The sequence below is a fragment of the Mytilus galloprovincialis genome, chromosome 7 (assembly GCF_965363235.1).
Source record: "Mytilus galloprovincialis chromosome 7, xbMytGall1.hap1.1, whole genome shotgun sequence".
NCBI classification, from domain to species: domain Eukaryota; kingdom Metazoa; phylum Mollusca; class Bivalvia; order Mytilida; family Mytilidae; genus Mytilus; species Mytilus galloprovincialis.
The window spans coordinates 85,638,816-85,652,700 of NC_134844.1; the positions used below are offsets into that span (position 1 = coordinate 85,638,816).

A 13,885-nucleotide genomic window follows, 5' to 3' on the forward strand; every position below is an offset into this window, starting at 1 on the left:
TTTTTTAAAGCTGATCCTTACTTTTTTGATAAATTTTGTAATCCTGATATTTTTTTTTCTAAGTGTCTCATCCTGCTTTTTCGTTTTACTCAAAACTCCTGTCCTTCCTATTTTTTTCATATTTCATCCTAGCCCCCCATACAAATCAAATCGTGTAGCTCCCTAAATCAGTGATTGTCCATGTATTTTCATGTATGCCATATATATAAGATGTGGTATGCGTGCTAAAGAGATAACTTTCCATCTAAGTCACAATTTGTATATGGCTTGGATAACATAGAACAGCAAGCTATAAAGGGCAAAAAAAAAAATGACAAGTGTTAAACCATTCAAACAGGAAACCACGGTTCTAATCTATATAATAAAATGAGAAACACTTATTTAAGTATTAAGAACCACATCAATAGCATGAATAGACAACAACTACTGAAATCAGATTTCTGACTTAGGGCAGGTGCAAACAGATGCAGCGAGTTTAAAAATATAATAGGTACCAACCTTAGCTGAAACAATAGTGTAACATCACAACATAGAAAGACACTTGATAAAATATCAATTTAAATGGCTTATAATTAACTCAATCAAAGAAATATTTGTTTTTTCATAATATGTTTTGTTACAAATTACGCTGTTAGTTTTCTCAATTGAATTGTTTTTATTTTACTTGCCACTTTGGGGATTCTACTTTCACATGACAATCTGCCAGTTGTCTCCCCTCGTCTTCAGTGTTGACGGGCTAGTGATATAACAGGTAAACCACTGTGGATTCATTTATTTTCGTGGGAACCAATTTTCGAGGATTGCGGAAAACTTGCATGTTCGTGGATATTTAAATTCGTTGTTTGAGAAAAGTTTGCATACATTCCTATTGAAATTTTGTATTTCGTTGAACATTTTAATTCGTGGTTCCCCTGTTCCAACGAAATCTACAAAAATTGGTATCCAACAAATATTTATGAATCCACAGTATTAGGCCAACTCGGCTACAGAGCTCCCTCCACCTCCTATACATTTGGAAGAATATAGTATATATATCTTTATTTTCTTGCCACTTTCAAAATATTTCTTTTGTTATATTTGTTGTATGATTGTTGTCTCATGTATGTATACCTTACATTTTTTTATATTTATATACAAGAAAAGAACACTTTTGATATATAATGATTTAATATATGGCAAGTTTGAAATGCAAACAACTGTATTTACAAATGACAAACTTGTCTGCATAATTTGTTTTACATGTATATGACAATAAAGATTTTTATTAGAACTAATATTTTGTTTTGATTTTTTTGTTAGTAGTAAGATTGTAACTTTTTATGAGATAAAATGTCATAGGTTTTATGGACAATCAAATATAAAATGTTCAAAAACTTAAAAAAACAAACCTAAAAAAACCCCAGAAAATCTTTGGATAAATGCTCTCATTGATTTAGTTTGGCCACTTCTTTTCACAAGATTTATTTCAAAATTGAGATAAAAATGACTATTCTAATATGATGTCCTTATTACGCTTTGTTAACAAAGCCGTGTTCTAATTAGCACAAAAAATATGTTTGACACATGCGCACGTATTTACTGTTTATATTAACGTTATTTCCATCGTTATCTTTTTAAATATTTACATTTAAGCATCTAACATAAACTTTTATTATATATTTTTATCAAACAATACATATTTACCCTGCTCGTTGTTTTTAAACTTATCAAATATGAAATGTAATATACAGACTCCTCTGGGAGGAAACGGGAACAGCCAAACATTATTACGGTATTTTCGTACGCTTCGACCTATAAATATATTGTATTTGTCATATTAGAATCGAAATAATTCCTTCATGTCATTCTCTATTCTCATTTTAACATGGGTAGGCAATACATTTGACCATATTTTTCACCTCTCAAACGCTCAGTGTAAAATATCAACAAATATAATGCCTACCCATGTTAAACGAGGTGTAAAATATCGACAAATATAATGCCTACCCATGTTAAAATGAGCATAGAGCATGACATGAAGGAATTATTTCTTAAATTAAGCTGCATCAAATAAAAATTGACCATAACTGAGTGCATATATACCTGTTCATTGATTATTTTTATAACATTCAAATAAAAAATAAACAATAAAAAATTTGATCTGTTTGGTAGAGTTCTCATAACAATACAATTTTTTAAAGTACATATTTTTTTTTACCCTTAAGGTGGTACCTTACACTTTCACTAAAATTAATTTGGCCCGTTTAATTTTAATAAAATTTTGACAAAGTATTTACTGTGACCCTTTAACAAAAATATAAAAATTTCAAAAATTTTGAACCAACAGATTTGTCAGAAAAATTACACTGGTTATATAGCAGTTTGACAAACACACATTTTGATCGTTGAGAAGCTTAATATTCCCCTTTCAACGCAATGTCATTAAAACGTTTAGCTGACTTTACAGAGTTATCTCCCTGTAGTGTTAGGTACCACCTTAAATGGGGTAACTGATATTTATTTGCATACAGTCGATTTCTTTCACATATGCAACTCATTCACTACATAATTCTATATAATACAAAATGTAAATGACAGCTTCAGGGGTGGATCCAGCCATTTTAAAAAGGGGGGTTCCAACTATATTTTCCCATTCAAATGCATTGATCGTCCAAAAAAAGGGGGGGTTCCAACCCCTGGAACCCCCCTCTGGATCCGCCACTGAGCTTACATAAAAAAGTTTTATTCAGCATTGTGTCATTATCTTGATAAGAAAAGTGATAAGTTTATTATTTACACTTTGTCTATATCAAATGCAGAATATTTTTGTTTAATCAAAATATTTTTTAACTTTGCCATATAAAGGGAGATAACCTTTCTCGTTTTGTTTATATAGATTAGACCGTTGGTTTTCCCGTTTGAATGGTTTTACACTAGTAATTTTGGGGCCCTTTATAGCTTGTTGTTCGGTGTGAGCCAAGGCTCCGTGTTGAAGGCCGTACTTTAACCTATAATGGTTTACTTTTTAAATTGTTATTTGGATGGAGAGTTGTCTCATTGGCACTCACACCACATCTTCCTATATCTAGATAACAAAAACAATTTTCAAACACATTTTTTAGCACTTCTGATAGTTATAAAAGGCACTTTAAGTTAGTATATTATTACAAGTAGACAAATTTAATATACCTAACAAAATTAACAAATATTAAACTACAAATTAAAATAATAGTAATTAAAACAAACAAATCGTACAAATGATAAAATTTTAACAAAAACAACATATCATATATATTTACAAAACCATATACTTTGTCATTTGAAATCCACAACAGCTTGATCAAATAGGCTTTTAAGGTTGTTCATAACAATACAGGGAGATAACTCTATAAAATCAACTGAACATTTAATCATGTTCAATTGTTAAGTAAATATGAAGCTTCTCAATGATCAAAATTAGTGTTTGGCAAACTGCTATATATCCAACCAATTTTTTTTCCAATAATGTGTTTGGTTTTTTTGAGATTTTTATATTTTTGTCAAAGGGTCAAAGTAAATATTTTACCAAAATTTTATGAAAATTAAACAAGCCAAATTAAGTTCAGTCAAGGTGTTAGGTACCACCTTAAAGAATGAAAGGAGGCTTTTATTAAATGAGATGCAATTTCCCATCCCTTATCCCTATAAACAATTAAGGTTTTTCCATTCTTAAATTTTTTGAATTTACTGCTACCTCTTATCACCCATCTTTGCATCTCTTCTGGGAGACATGTTGCAAAAATGCTATTTTGGTTTAAAAATATTGTGCCCAATATCATTCAATATACAACAGAAACTACAAAATCTTAAAATTGTTGGATTATACTATAAAGGTTTTGTTATTATTTTTATTTTCATTTTGTTATGTTGTGTCACATACTATAAATATGTAGTTTTATGGCAATAAAGATTTGAATTGAAAAAAAAAACAAAAAACATTTAAGTGTCTAGAAGAGTATTTAAATTTACAGAAAAAAAATCAATTTAAAAAACTAGGGCAGATAATTAAACTGAGTTTGAAAGGACATTTTTTTTGTTTTATTTTTATACTTCAAGAAAATAAGGCACTTGACCTTCCTTTTTTTCATTTAACAGACAAGGAATTCTCTCATTGAATTTTAACCAATTCTTTCAAGATTTAAATATTAAACAAAATGCACTTTTTAAAGCCTTCGAAACAGACTTTGGCATATCAACGAAAACAGATATACAGCAAAATTCAAATTTCAACAATCCACAAAAATTGGAATCCAACAAAAAAAAAGAATAAACATTAAAGCAAAATTCATCAATTGAAAATCAATTGATTACAAATATAAGTCGGCTTTGGTAATGATTAAAGCAAATAAAAAATTGAGGACTTTTGAAGATTTTTTCTTTACAAATGTGTTTCTAAATGTTTCATTAAACTGTTCCTAGTCTTTCCAACAAATGGACATATTCCACATTTGAAAACTCTCTGTTTATCACTGCTGTGTTGATGTTTATCGTAATCCGCCTTCAACTTGAACACTTCTCCACAGATATCACAACTGTACGCAGGAGCTGCCATGTGCGTAATGATATGTTGAACTAAAGTGTCGTTAGAACTGAAGAAACATTTACAATATCCACATTGAAATTCTTCAACAACCTTACAATTTTTCACATGGTTGTCAAGAGCACTTTGACTAGTAAATTTTTCACCACAATTGTCACAGGGGAGGTTAACTACTTTTGGAATAACATCTGGAAGAACAGTTCGAACCACAGGAACATCTGGTTGAACAGCTGGAACCTCAGTAGGAATAGCTGGAACATCAGGAACATCTGGAGTAACATCAGATGTAAAAGTATGTTCATTAATGTGTTCAAGAAGTTCTCCTTCTTCACTGAACTGCTTTTGGCAAATACCGCATTGAAACTGAGCTGTATGTGTGTTCATATGATCAGTCAGTTTCTTCTCCGATAAAAATGTTTTTTCGCATAATCCACACTTATATTCTACATTGTCATGACAATCTTTAACATGGGTGGTCAATTCTTTTTCTGTTTTAAATGGAATTTTACAGTGACCGCACATGAAACTCATCCCTTTGTTATGCTCCATTTTCCAATGATTCGACAATTGTTTGTTAGAATTGAATGATTTATCGCAATCTTTACAATCAAACTTTTCCGGCTCATGTTTTTTCATGTGATTTACCAATTCTGGGAATGTTTTGAAGGTACTTTGACAAATGTCGCATTTAACCGTTGCGTTAGGATGATCCGCGTCTTTGTGTTCATTGAAAAGTCTCTCGGAAGGAAAACACTTCCCGCAAATACTGCATTGTTGACAATTTTTACCGTAATGTACCTTCATGTGTTCATTCAAAATGTCTTCGGAGACAAACTTTTTAAAACAAATTTTACATTTCTGGTACATGTGTACTTCTTTATGATTTAATAATTCTTTCACACTATCAAATTTCTTTGAGCAGATGGAACAAACAATGTCTTTTCTCTCTTCGTGAACTTGTAAATGTTTTTGTAATTCTGATTCAGTTTTGAAAATTTGCATGCAGACGTCACATGTGTTTTGTTTCGAGACACATTCTGTTTCCAAATGGTTTTCGTATTCCAAAGATGAGAAAAATACCACATGACACTTGATACACTTTTTACTGTAGATGTTATGTATTTTTTCCCGATGCTCTTCAAGTTCGCTGAATTTCGTGTAGCTTTTAAAACAGATGTCGCATTTGTGTTTCTCTTGGCCTTTGTGTTTCTGAACATGCTCGTCCAATTCAGAGGATGATTGAAAACTAAGGTAACAAATGGTACATTTCAAAGTCTCAGGAATATTATGGAATTTCTTATGTTCAACAAGTTCACCATCATTTGGAAATACCTTATGGCATATGTCACACTTTGACACCTTCTCATCATGAACTTTAATATGGTTGAGTAAGTCTTCTTTCTTTGTGAATAAGCCGCTACACTTTGTACAAGGGAAGATACTTTTTCCTGCTAATTCTGGTGTGACGAGGCTCATATGTGTCTTCATGTGATTTTCATATTCTTCTTTCGTTTCAAAAACTTTTGAACATTTAATGCAAGGAAACGTAGCATTAGTTGGAATTTTGTTCTTTTCTAAGGTTGAGAGGTCAAGGTCATTTGATACAGGTGCATTTTCATCCTCATCTATATTCTGCATAGAAGATTTTGCATTATTATTTGGATTATTTCCCTTTGTATGAGATTTCTCTTGATTCTCTAACTTGTTATTCGAGTTATTTCCCTTTGTATGAGATTTCTCTTGATTCTCTAACTTGTTATTCGAGTTATTTCCCTTTGTATGAGATTTCTCTTGATTCTCTAACTTGTTATTCGAGTTATTTCCCTTGGTATTAGATTTTTCATGATTCTCTAACTTGCTATTTGAATTATTTCCCTTGGTATGAGATTTTTCGTGATTCTCTAACTTGCTATTCGAGTTATTTCCCTTTGTATTAGATTTTTCATGATTCTCTAACTTGCTATTTGAATTATTTCCCTTTGTATGAGATTTTACATGATTCTCTAGCTCTCTCTTTGATTTATAGTACTTATCACATATACTGCACTGAAGATTGCTGTGTTTTTTCATATGCTGTGCCAGTAAACGTGAAGAATTGAAAACCTCGGTGCAGACGACACATTTGTGTTCCTGATGGGACTTTTCTCCTTTTTTGATGTCATCTATGATTTTGGTTTTTCCTTCCTTTTTGTCACTAACATTACTTATTGTCAATTTTTCTCTCCTTATTTTTGTTTCTACTGTTTCTATCTTTCCTTTTTGTTCTCTTGTTTTTGTGTCCTTTGTTACTGTTTTATCTTTTTGTTCTCTTGTTTTTGTTTTCATCATGTCTTTCTTTCCTTCTGGTTCTCTTATTTTTGTTTCTGTTTTTCCTGTTTGTTCTGTAATTTTTGTTTCTGTCCCTCCTTTTTGTTCTCTTACTTTAATTTCCATCTTTCCTTTTTGTTCTCTTGTTTTTGTTTCGACTGTCTCTGAGTTTCCTTTTTCTTCACCTCTTTTTCTGCTATCCTCTTTGTGCGATTGGATATGTTTTATCAAAATAGACGTTGTATCAAAAGATTGAGTACAAATTTTACATCCGAATCTTTTACGACCCAGTTTAGTTTTATGAACTCTGATCATGTGCTTTTCTAATGCTGATTTCGAACTATGGATTTCTTTACAAAGTTTACATTTCATTGTCAGTTCTATAGTTTTAGAGGAATTACTTGAGCTTTCCTCCAAATTCTTTGATGGTTCATGTAGTTTTTCTTCCTTTTTATTTTCTTTCTTCTTTACCTCAACAGAAATCTTTTTAGTCTCATGTTTTTTCAAGGAATCTTTCTTTTCGCCACCATTTTTAATTTTGTCATCCTGTTTTAACTTTTTACTGGCAATGTTTTCCTCTTCATCTGCTTTCCTCTTAAGATTATTTGATGATTTTATATTCTTGTCATTATTTTCTCTTTTGTTACCACTTTTATCAGGGAAATTCTTGTTCTTTTCAGAATTTTCTCCTTTTGTTTCTTTATGCTTTTCTGAATTTCCATGTTTATGCTTATCTGATGGTCCATGTTTAGGTTTTTCTGAATATTCATGTTTATGCTTTTCTGAATTCCCAGGTTTACTCTTTTCTGAATGCAGATGTTTATATTTTTCAGAATGTTTAGGTTTGTCTGAATATTCCTGACTGTCACTTTCACCTTTTCTGTCCTGTTTCTTATTTCTATCTGTAGAAGACTTTACACATTGACTTTCGTTATCCAATCTTTCTTTTTCTTTATTCTCCACTGAAGTTTTTGTCTGTTTACTTTCACTTTCAGATTGTTCCTTATGTTTAAGAGGAGGAGATTTCTCATTTCTCCTTTCATTGTCAATTTCGAACTTTTTTGTAACTTCTATGTCAATCTCTTTATCAGACTTATTTGCTTCAAGATTTTTATCCAACCTTGATAAATTCAACTTCAAAACTTTGGCTTTGTGATCAAAAACAAATTTGGATTTTTTTAGATCTTTAACTTCCGTCTTGTCTTGTTTTTTCATGCATTTTGGACCGATTTTTGGTTTCTTTGCAACGTTTTCTAAAACTGGATCAGAAACACCACCACTTCTCTTCAAATCATTTTCACTTCTGCTCATGTCTTCCTTTGCAGATTCCACATTTTTTTGTAAATTCAGCAGTTTAGACTGAATGTCAATATCAGTGTCCATAACCACAGAACAGTCTTTTATTTTATAGTTCTTTTTCATTTGAGGTGATAATGATAAAGAGTTATCTCCCTTCTTATTTGGAGATTTACTTCCCTTGTTGTCTTCTGTCAGTCGTAGGCCAACAATTGTTTGAGGTTTAGCTGACGATGCAGGCTGTTTAGAAGCACTGTTCTTTGAAGGACTGACTGAAGGCAGTTTTCTATTCGTGTAATGAACAAGAGATTCAATATCATCCATCCCCAAATATGCCTCTTCCTCTAGTTGCCTCCCCTGTATTTCTTCTTTCACAATATTGGTAAAACCATCTCCTGGTTGTCTCCCATTATTGTCTCTATTCACAAAATTTACAATGCCATCTTCAAGTTGCCTTCCTTGGTCTTCTATTTTGACAATATTTACATGACAATCAGGCAATTGTCTCTCCTGGTCTTCTACTTTCACATGACAATCATCCAGTTGTCTCCCCTCATCTCTTCTATTGACAACATTGACAACACTGTCAATATCAAACTCACTGAAGTTGCCCCACTGATCCCTATTTTCTAAACCTTTCTGCATTGCCATTTGCATCAAACCTTTGATAGGTGAACTATTAGGCTCCTGTTTTATATTAACAGTTTCTTTTTGAACTGGGGAACCAGTTTGGGATCCAGTAATTTCTGTCATCACCATTTCTGTCTCAATGTCTCTGTACGACTTATTGAACTTCCTTGGACAAATCTCTGAGTTCCTATTAATAGTATGGACCAAGGAATCAATGTCAAAGATGTCTGGATGTTCCGTCTTGATCTGGGATGGATCAATCGGCATGGTTACTAACTCTTCATGCTTTTTTCTTTCCTCCATTCTTTTACTTTTTTTGTAAATATAACTGTTTACATCGGTATATTCCACAGGAAATTTCTGAGTCATGCTACCAGTAGCTGAGCTTGTTTCGCTGTTTAAGTCATCTTTAGATAGATATTCTGTATCATCACCTGAAAAATAATAAAAATAAAAATATATTAATTATAGATTAAATGTCAATTAATGATATTTCCCTAATTTTTGTGCTTTTTTCACTTTTCTTTATTGGTGTGAGAAAAACTTTTCTCCTCACTAGTGAAATATCTGTCCTCTGCAAATGATAAGTCGAAATTTAATTGTGATGTCAAATTTTCTTGTTTTCTTCTGAATTTTCATATCGTGACTTCATGAAAAAGACAACCATGGTGTCACATAAATAGTACACAACTTTCTTCAAATCTTTGAAAAGGAAGGATAAAAATCATTAGAGATACAGATTCCATCACTGATAACTCGTGTTTAACGATATTTTACCACTCTCAACAGTTAAATTTTTTTGGTTTAAAAAGATGGCCTCATCTCAATTTAAATATTAAAATTTAACTGTCTTGAGTGGAGAAGTAAAGTAACACAATTTTTGCAGTAGTGAAGTCTTTATTTCAACTGATATTTGTTTAAATAGTTTGTTGTTTTTAAAACCTTTTTTTTCAATCTGCAAACTGCCAAACAAAAATTGTGAAAAAATTAAACTGCTTATGTCATCCAACACATCAATTTTAGGTCATTGTGACAAAGTTTCTTAGTGATTCATCCACAGTGATCAATAGCTATCAACTGTAAGTTTGTGAGTTTAAATCCTTAAACATGAAGTACAGATCACAGTCACTGAAAGCTAGTTCAAAGGCAATTACAATTAATTAAAAAATCTTGTATCAAAGACAAAAAAATCAATCAGTAAACATACAACATCCAATGGATTTAGTGTAAAGACCTAATTAACAGTCAAGAGAAAACACCATCTTGTCCAATGCCAAAATGTTATTATTAACAGAATGTAGGACAGTGTTAATACAATACATACTACACAACTAAAACACATCATTATTATTATCTCTAATTGCGCCACTAGTTGAGTAGAATATCCCATCCCTAGATTTTCCATGCAGTTCAACTTTTTCCATGATAAAATGATGGAAAATGATGGAAATTTTGTTTTTTTCCATGAGTTTCCATGGAATTTCATGGAAAAATAATTCATGTCAGATGGAAAACTTATATGTGTTACTTATTCCATCATTTTCCATGATAAGATGGAAAACTTTCCATGGAATACCATGGAAAAAATACTTTTTGGATGGAAAATGGGATGGAAAGTAGACTAATAAAACTTTGTAGATGGAAAAGAGGATGGAAAGTGGACTTAGAATTTTTTTGAGATGGAAAAGAGGATGGAATCTTGACTTAGAATATTTTTAACATGGAAAAATTATAGAATCTTAACTTAGAATATTTTTGAGATGGAAAGTCATGGAAAAAATGTACACAAATTACATACATTAATTCTTTATCATCAATAGACAGTGAAAGAAATGTAAAGTGCCATCTGGTTTTCATTGGTCTTTGTGTAGAAGACAGGAAATGATATGACCATACAGTGTGAGGCCAAATGTAGGGTAGAACATGGATTTATACATTTTTGTGCAATTATTATTACTTAAAACATAAAAATGGTAAATAAACAATAAATGGACAATCTTTTATTAAAATATATATAAAATATCCAAGATTTTGGTAAATTACAGTATTCAATTGTGACTCTTTTAAAAGAAATCAGATAACTCCTCATACACCCCCCAACACATTGAAAATTTGAACTTGCAATGGATATGCAGGCAACAAATAAAGATGTCTTCTCTCCTGAACAAAATGCAAAATTTATATTGGACTTAGATTAAATAGTTCCAAATAGTTCTTGACATCGAATAGTGCAGATTTATTCTCTGATGACTTGCATTGACTGTTGGATTTAGAGCATATTTTTTGGTAAGTACACTGAATTAGATTCTACCATTTTAAGTGTGTGCAAGCTCCTTTAGTTCAACATAAAAACATCATGAAAACACCTATAGTAGATTTTTCACTTATAATTATAATGATTGGGTATTAAGACAAGACAAACTGTATATGGTGTTTTATAATAACTAATAATCCACTAATGAAGTAATTTGGTTATAAAATTTAAGATCTGTTGAAATTGGTTGCCAATGAGAAATAGATCCATAAAAGTAAAAAAAAGTGTATCTTTACAGCAAACTGCAGATCAACACTAAGTTCTAAATATATGGAAAATACCAATGAAGACATTTATATACAATAATTATGGAAAAAAATATTTAGGACAAAGACTAAAGTTGTTAACCATTATTAATAATGCCATTATTTAAAGAATATCTCTTTATTTATAACAGTAAAATTATTTTTAGGTATCATGAGGAAGAAATGAAACTCCAATAAAATGGTTAATGCTGTTCTACAAGATGGATCTACTGAAGCCTGGTGCTGACATAAGTGACATTTATAACCTTAATTTCTTGATATAAAGGCAGTGCAAACATATACCAGTATTGAAAGTTTTTCTTGTTTGTTGTATTTATTATAATACATTAAATAAGTTTGAATTAAAGGTTAAAATGATGTTTGAGTCTATTGCTTATTACTGACCATTGTAAGACTCAAAAGACCTTACCAAACCGAAAAAAGCATGGCACCTAGTTTTTTTTATCTTCATTATTACAGATATTGTTAAACAGGGTATATTGTCAAAAGGTTAATTTGAGCAATTCATTTCAAAAGGAAATGATGGAAATATTTCCATGGAATTCCATGGAAAAAGAAATTCTATGTAATATATTTCCATGGAATTCCATGGAAAAACTTCATGGAAAATATTTTCCATGGAATTCCATGGAAAATGTTTCAGATGGAAATATTATTAATTCCTTTTTTCTCTTTTTATTTTCCATGGATTTCCATGGAAAACAGGTTCCAATACTCCATGGAATTCCATGGAAAAATATTCCATGGAATTCCATGCAGTTTTCCATGATAGATGATGGAAAATCTAGGGATGGGTTGCTACCCATTCACCTAAGATACAACCTCCCCCCCCTAAACACACACACACACTTGACTTTAACAGGTTCATGGCGTTTGCTCAGTCTCTAGTTTAACATATTACGTAGTGTTTAGAAGATGTTATCTTATTTTTGTTCCTTTTTTATTTCTTGCCACATGGTGTTGTCAGTTATAACAACTGATGAGTTTTGTATGTTATTTTGCTATTTTCCACCTCTTTCCATGATTAAACCTGTAAACAAAATATGAATTTGCTAGACTTTCATCCTTCAGAAATAAACAGCGGTATGGGCTTTGATCATTGTTGAAGGCTGTACAATGAACTATAGTCATTAATTACTGTGTCATGATGTTGGTCTCTTGTGGAGAGTTGTCTCATTGGCAATCACACCACATCTTATTTTTTATATTCAAGTCTACAAAATATGTGCACATATTTGGCCAAAAAATAAAACTTACATGTTCTTTGTGATATTTTTAGAGAGCAAAAATACTCTCTAACTAAAATAATCATCCTGAAGGAATGGACTCATTTACCAATTATGTGAAAACTTTCAACAATTGGCATTAAATTAACAATTTATCCAATATTCTTGTAAAAACATGTGAAATTAATCTTATAATCCTAATTTTAATTAAGGAACCAATTTCAACAATGCTCAATTAGCATGATTAGTAAAAAATATGGGATAATAAATTTAGTATTAAAAACATTTTATCAGGCTTAAAGGATTTGTAAAACAATCTAAATACTGTAAATTCAGAAACTATTGTGAAACATGTGACAGGGTTATAATTGCAATAGTTTAAACTCGCATTTTGAAATTATTTATATGAATTAATATAAACAGGATTTTCCAATACCCAAAAGATAAAAATCGCATTTTAGTCTAAAATGACAACATTGCAATAATAAATGTATGTAATAATTTCTGAATTTGCATGTGCAGTAGTTATTTTGGAAATTACAAAAGAAGAATTCTACAATTATTTGCCCAGATTGTTATCAGATGCAGAATTTATATACACTGAGTAAAAGCAAGTTCAAAAACAAATACTTTTAATGCTACATACATTTTTCCATTTTTAAATAAAGTAAACTGTTTAAACAAAACTAAGGAGTTTTATATTTATATATACAATTCCTGGATGAAACACAAACTAAATTATTATAACAAAGAAGTTGCAGGTTTTTCTCCACAAAAATTCCATTACATAATTTAAAACTTTGGAAGTTTAAATGAAAAAAATGTTGCAGAATATGAGTATAGTCACCTATTATTTTCAAGCCATCAAAATTGAAATTATTACCTTTTAAAAAAAAATTGTCAGCTAGTCTCTAATTATATCAATATTAAACAATTTTACCCTAAGAACAAATTTTCATACCACTAAAGGCCACATCACTTTATATCTAAATTAATCATCAAATTGACACCATTTGTATTTTTATGATACATTTTGAGTACTTACTCTAATTATCTAATTTGCTTTTAGTAATACTTTTTTTTAATTTTAATCTCTTTTCAGTACAATGACAAGGTTACTTAGTTGTTATAATTAGTTACTTAGTTGTTATAATTAGTTACTAAGTTGTTATAATTAGTTACTAAGTTGTTATAATTAGTTACTAAGTTGTTATAATTAGAGTCAAACTGTAATAAGATTTAACATATTTTAAAAGATTAGCAATTATGTAACTTTAATTGAGGAATG

The 13,885-nt window shown here is 30.5% G+C and overlaps 1 protein-coding gene across 1 annotated transcript; it reads right to left on the reverse strand.

The window, feature by feature from the left end:
- Nucleotides 1–3,725: 3,725 nt before the first annotated feature.
- Nucleotides 3,726–13,563, reverse strand: LOC143083898 (uncharacterized). The gene is made up of 2 exons (XM_076260294.1): nt 13,481–13,563; nt 3,726–9,225 (listed from the first exon to the last, which is right to left on the reverse strand). Exon 2 carries the CDS (start codon nt 9,158–9,160, stop codon nt 4,397–4,399), a length of 4,764 nt encoding a protein of 1,587 aa, XP_076116409.1. The 5' UTR covers nt 9,161–9,225; nt 13,481–13,563; the 3' UTR covers nt 3,726–4,396.
- Between the last annotated feature and the right edge of the window lie 322 nt (nt 13,564–13,885).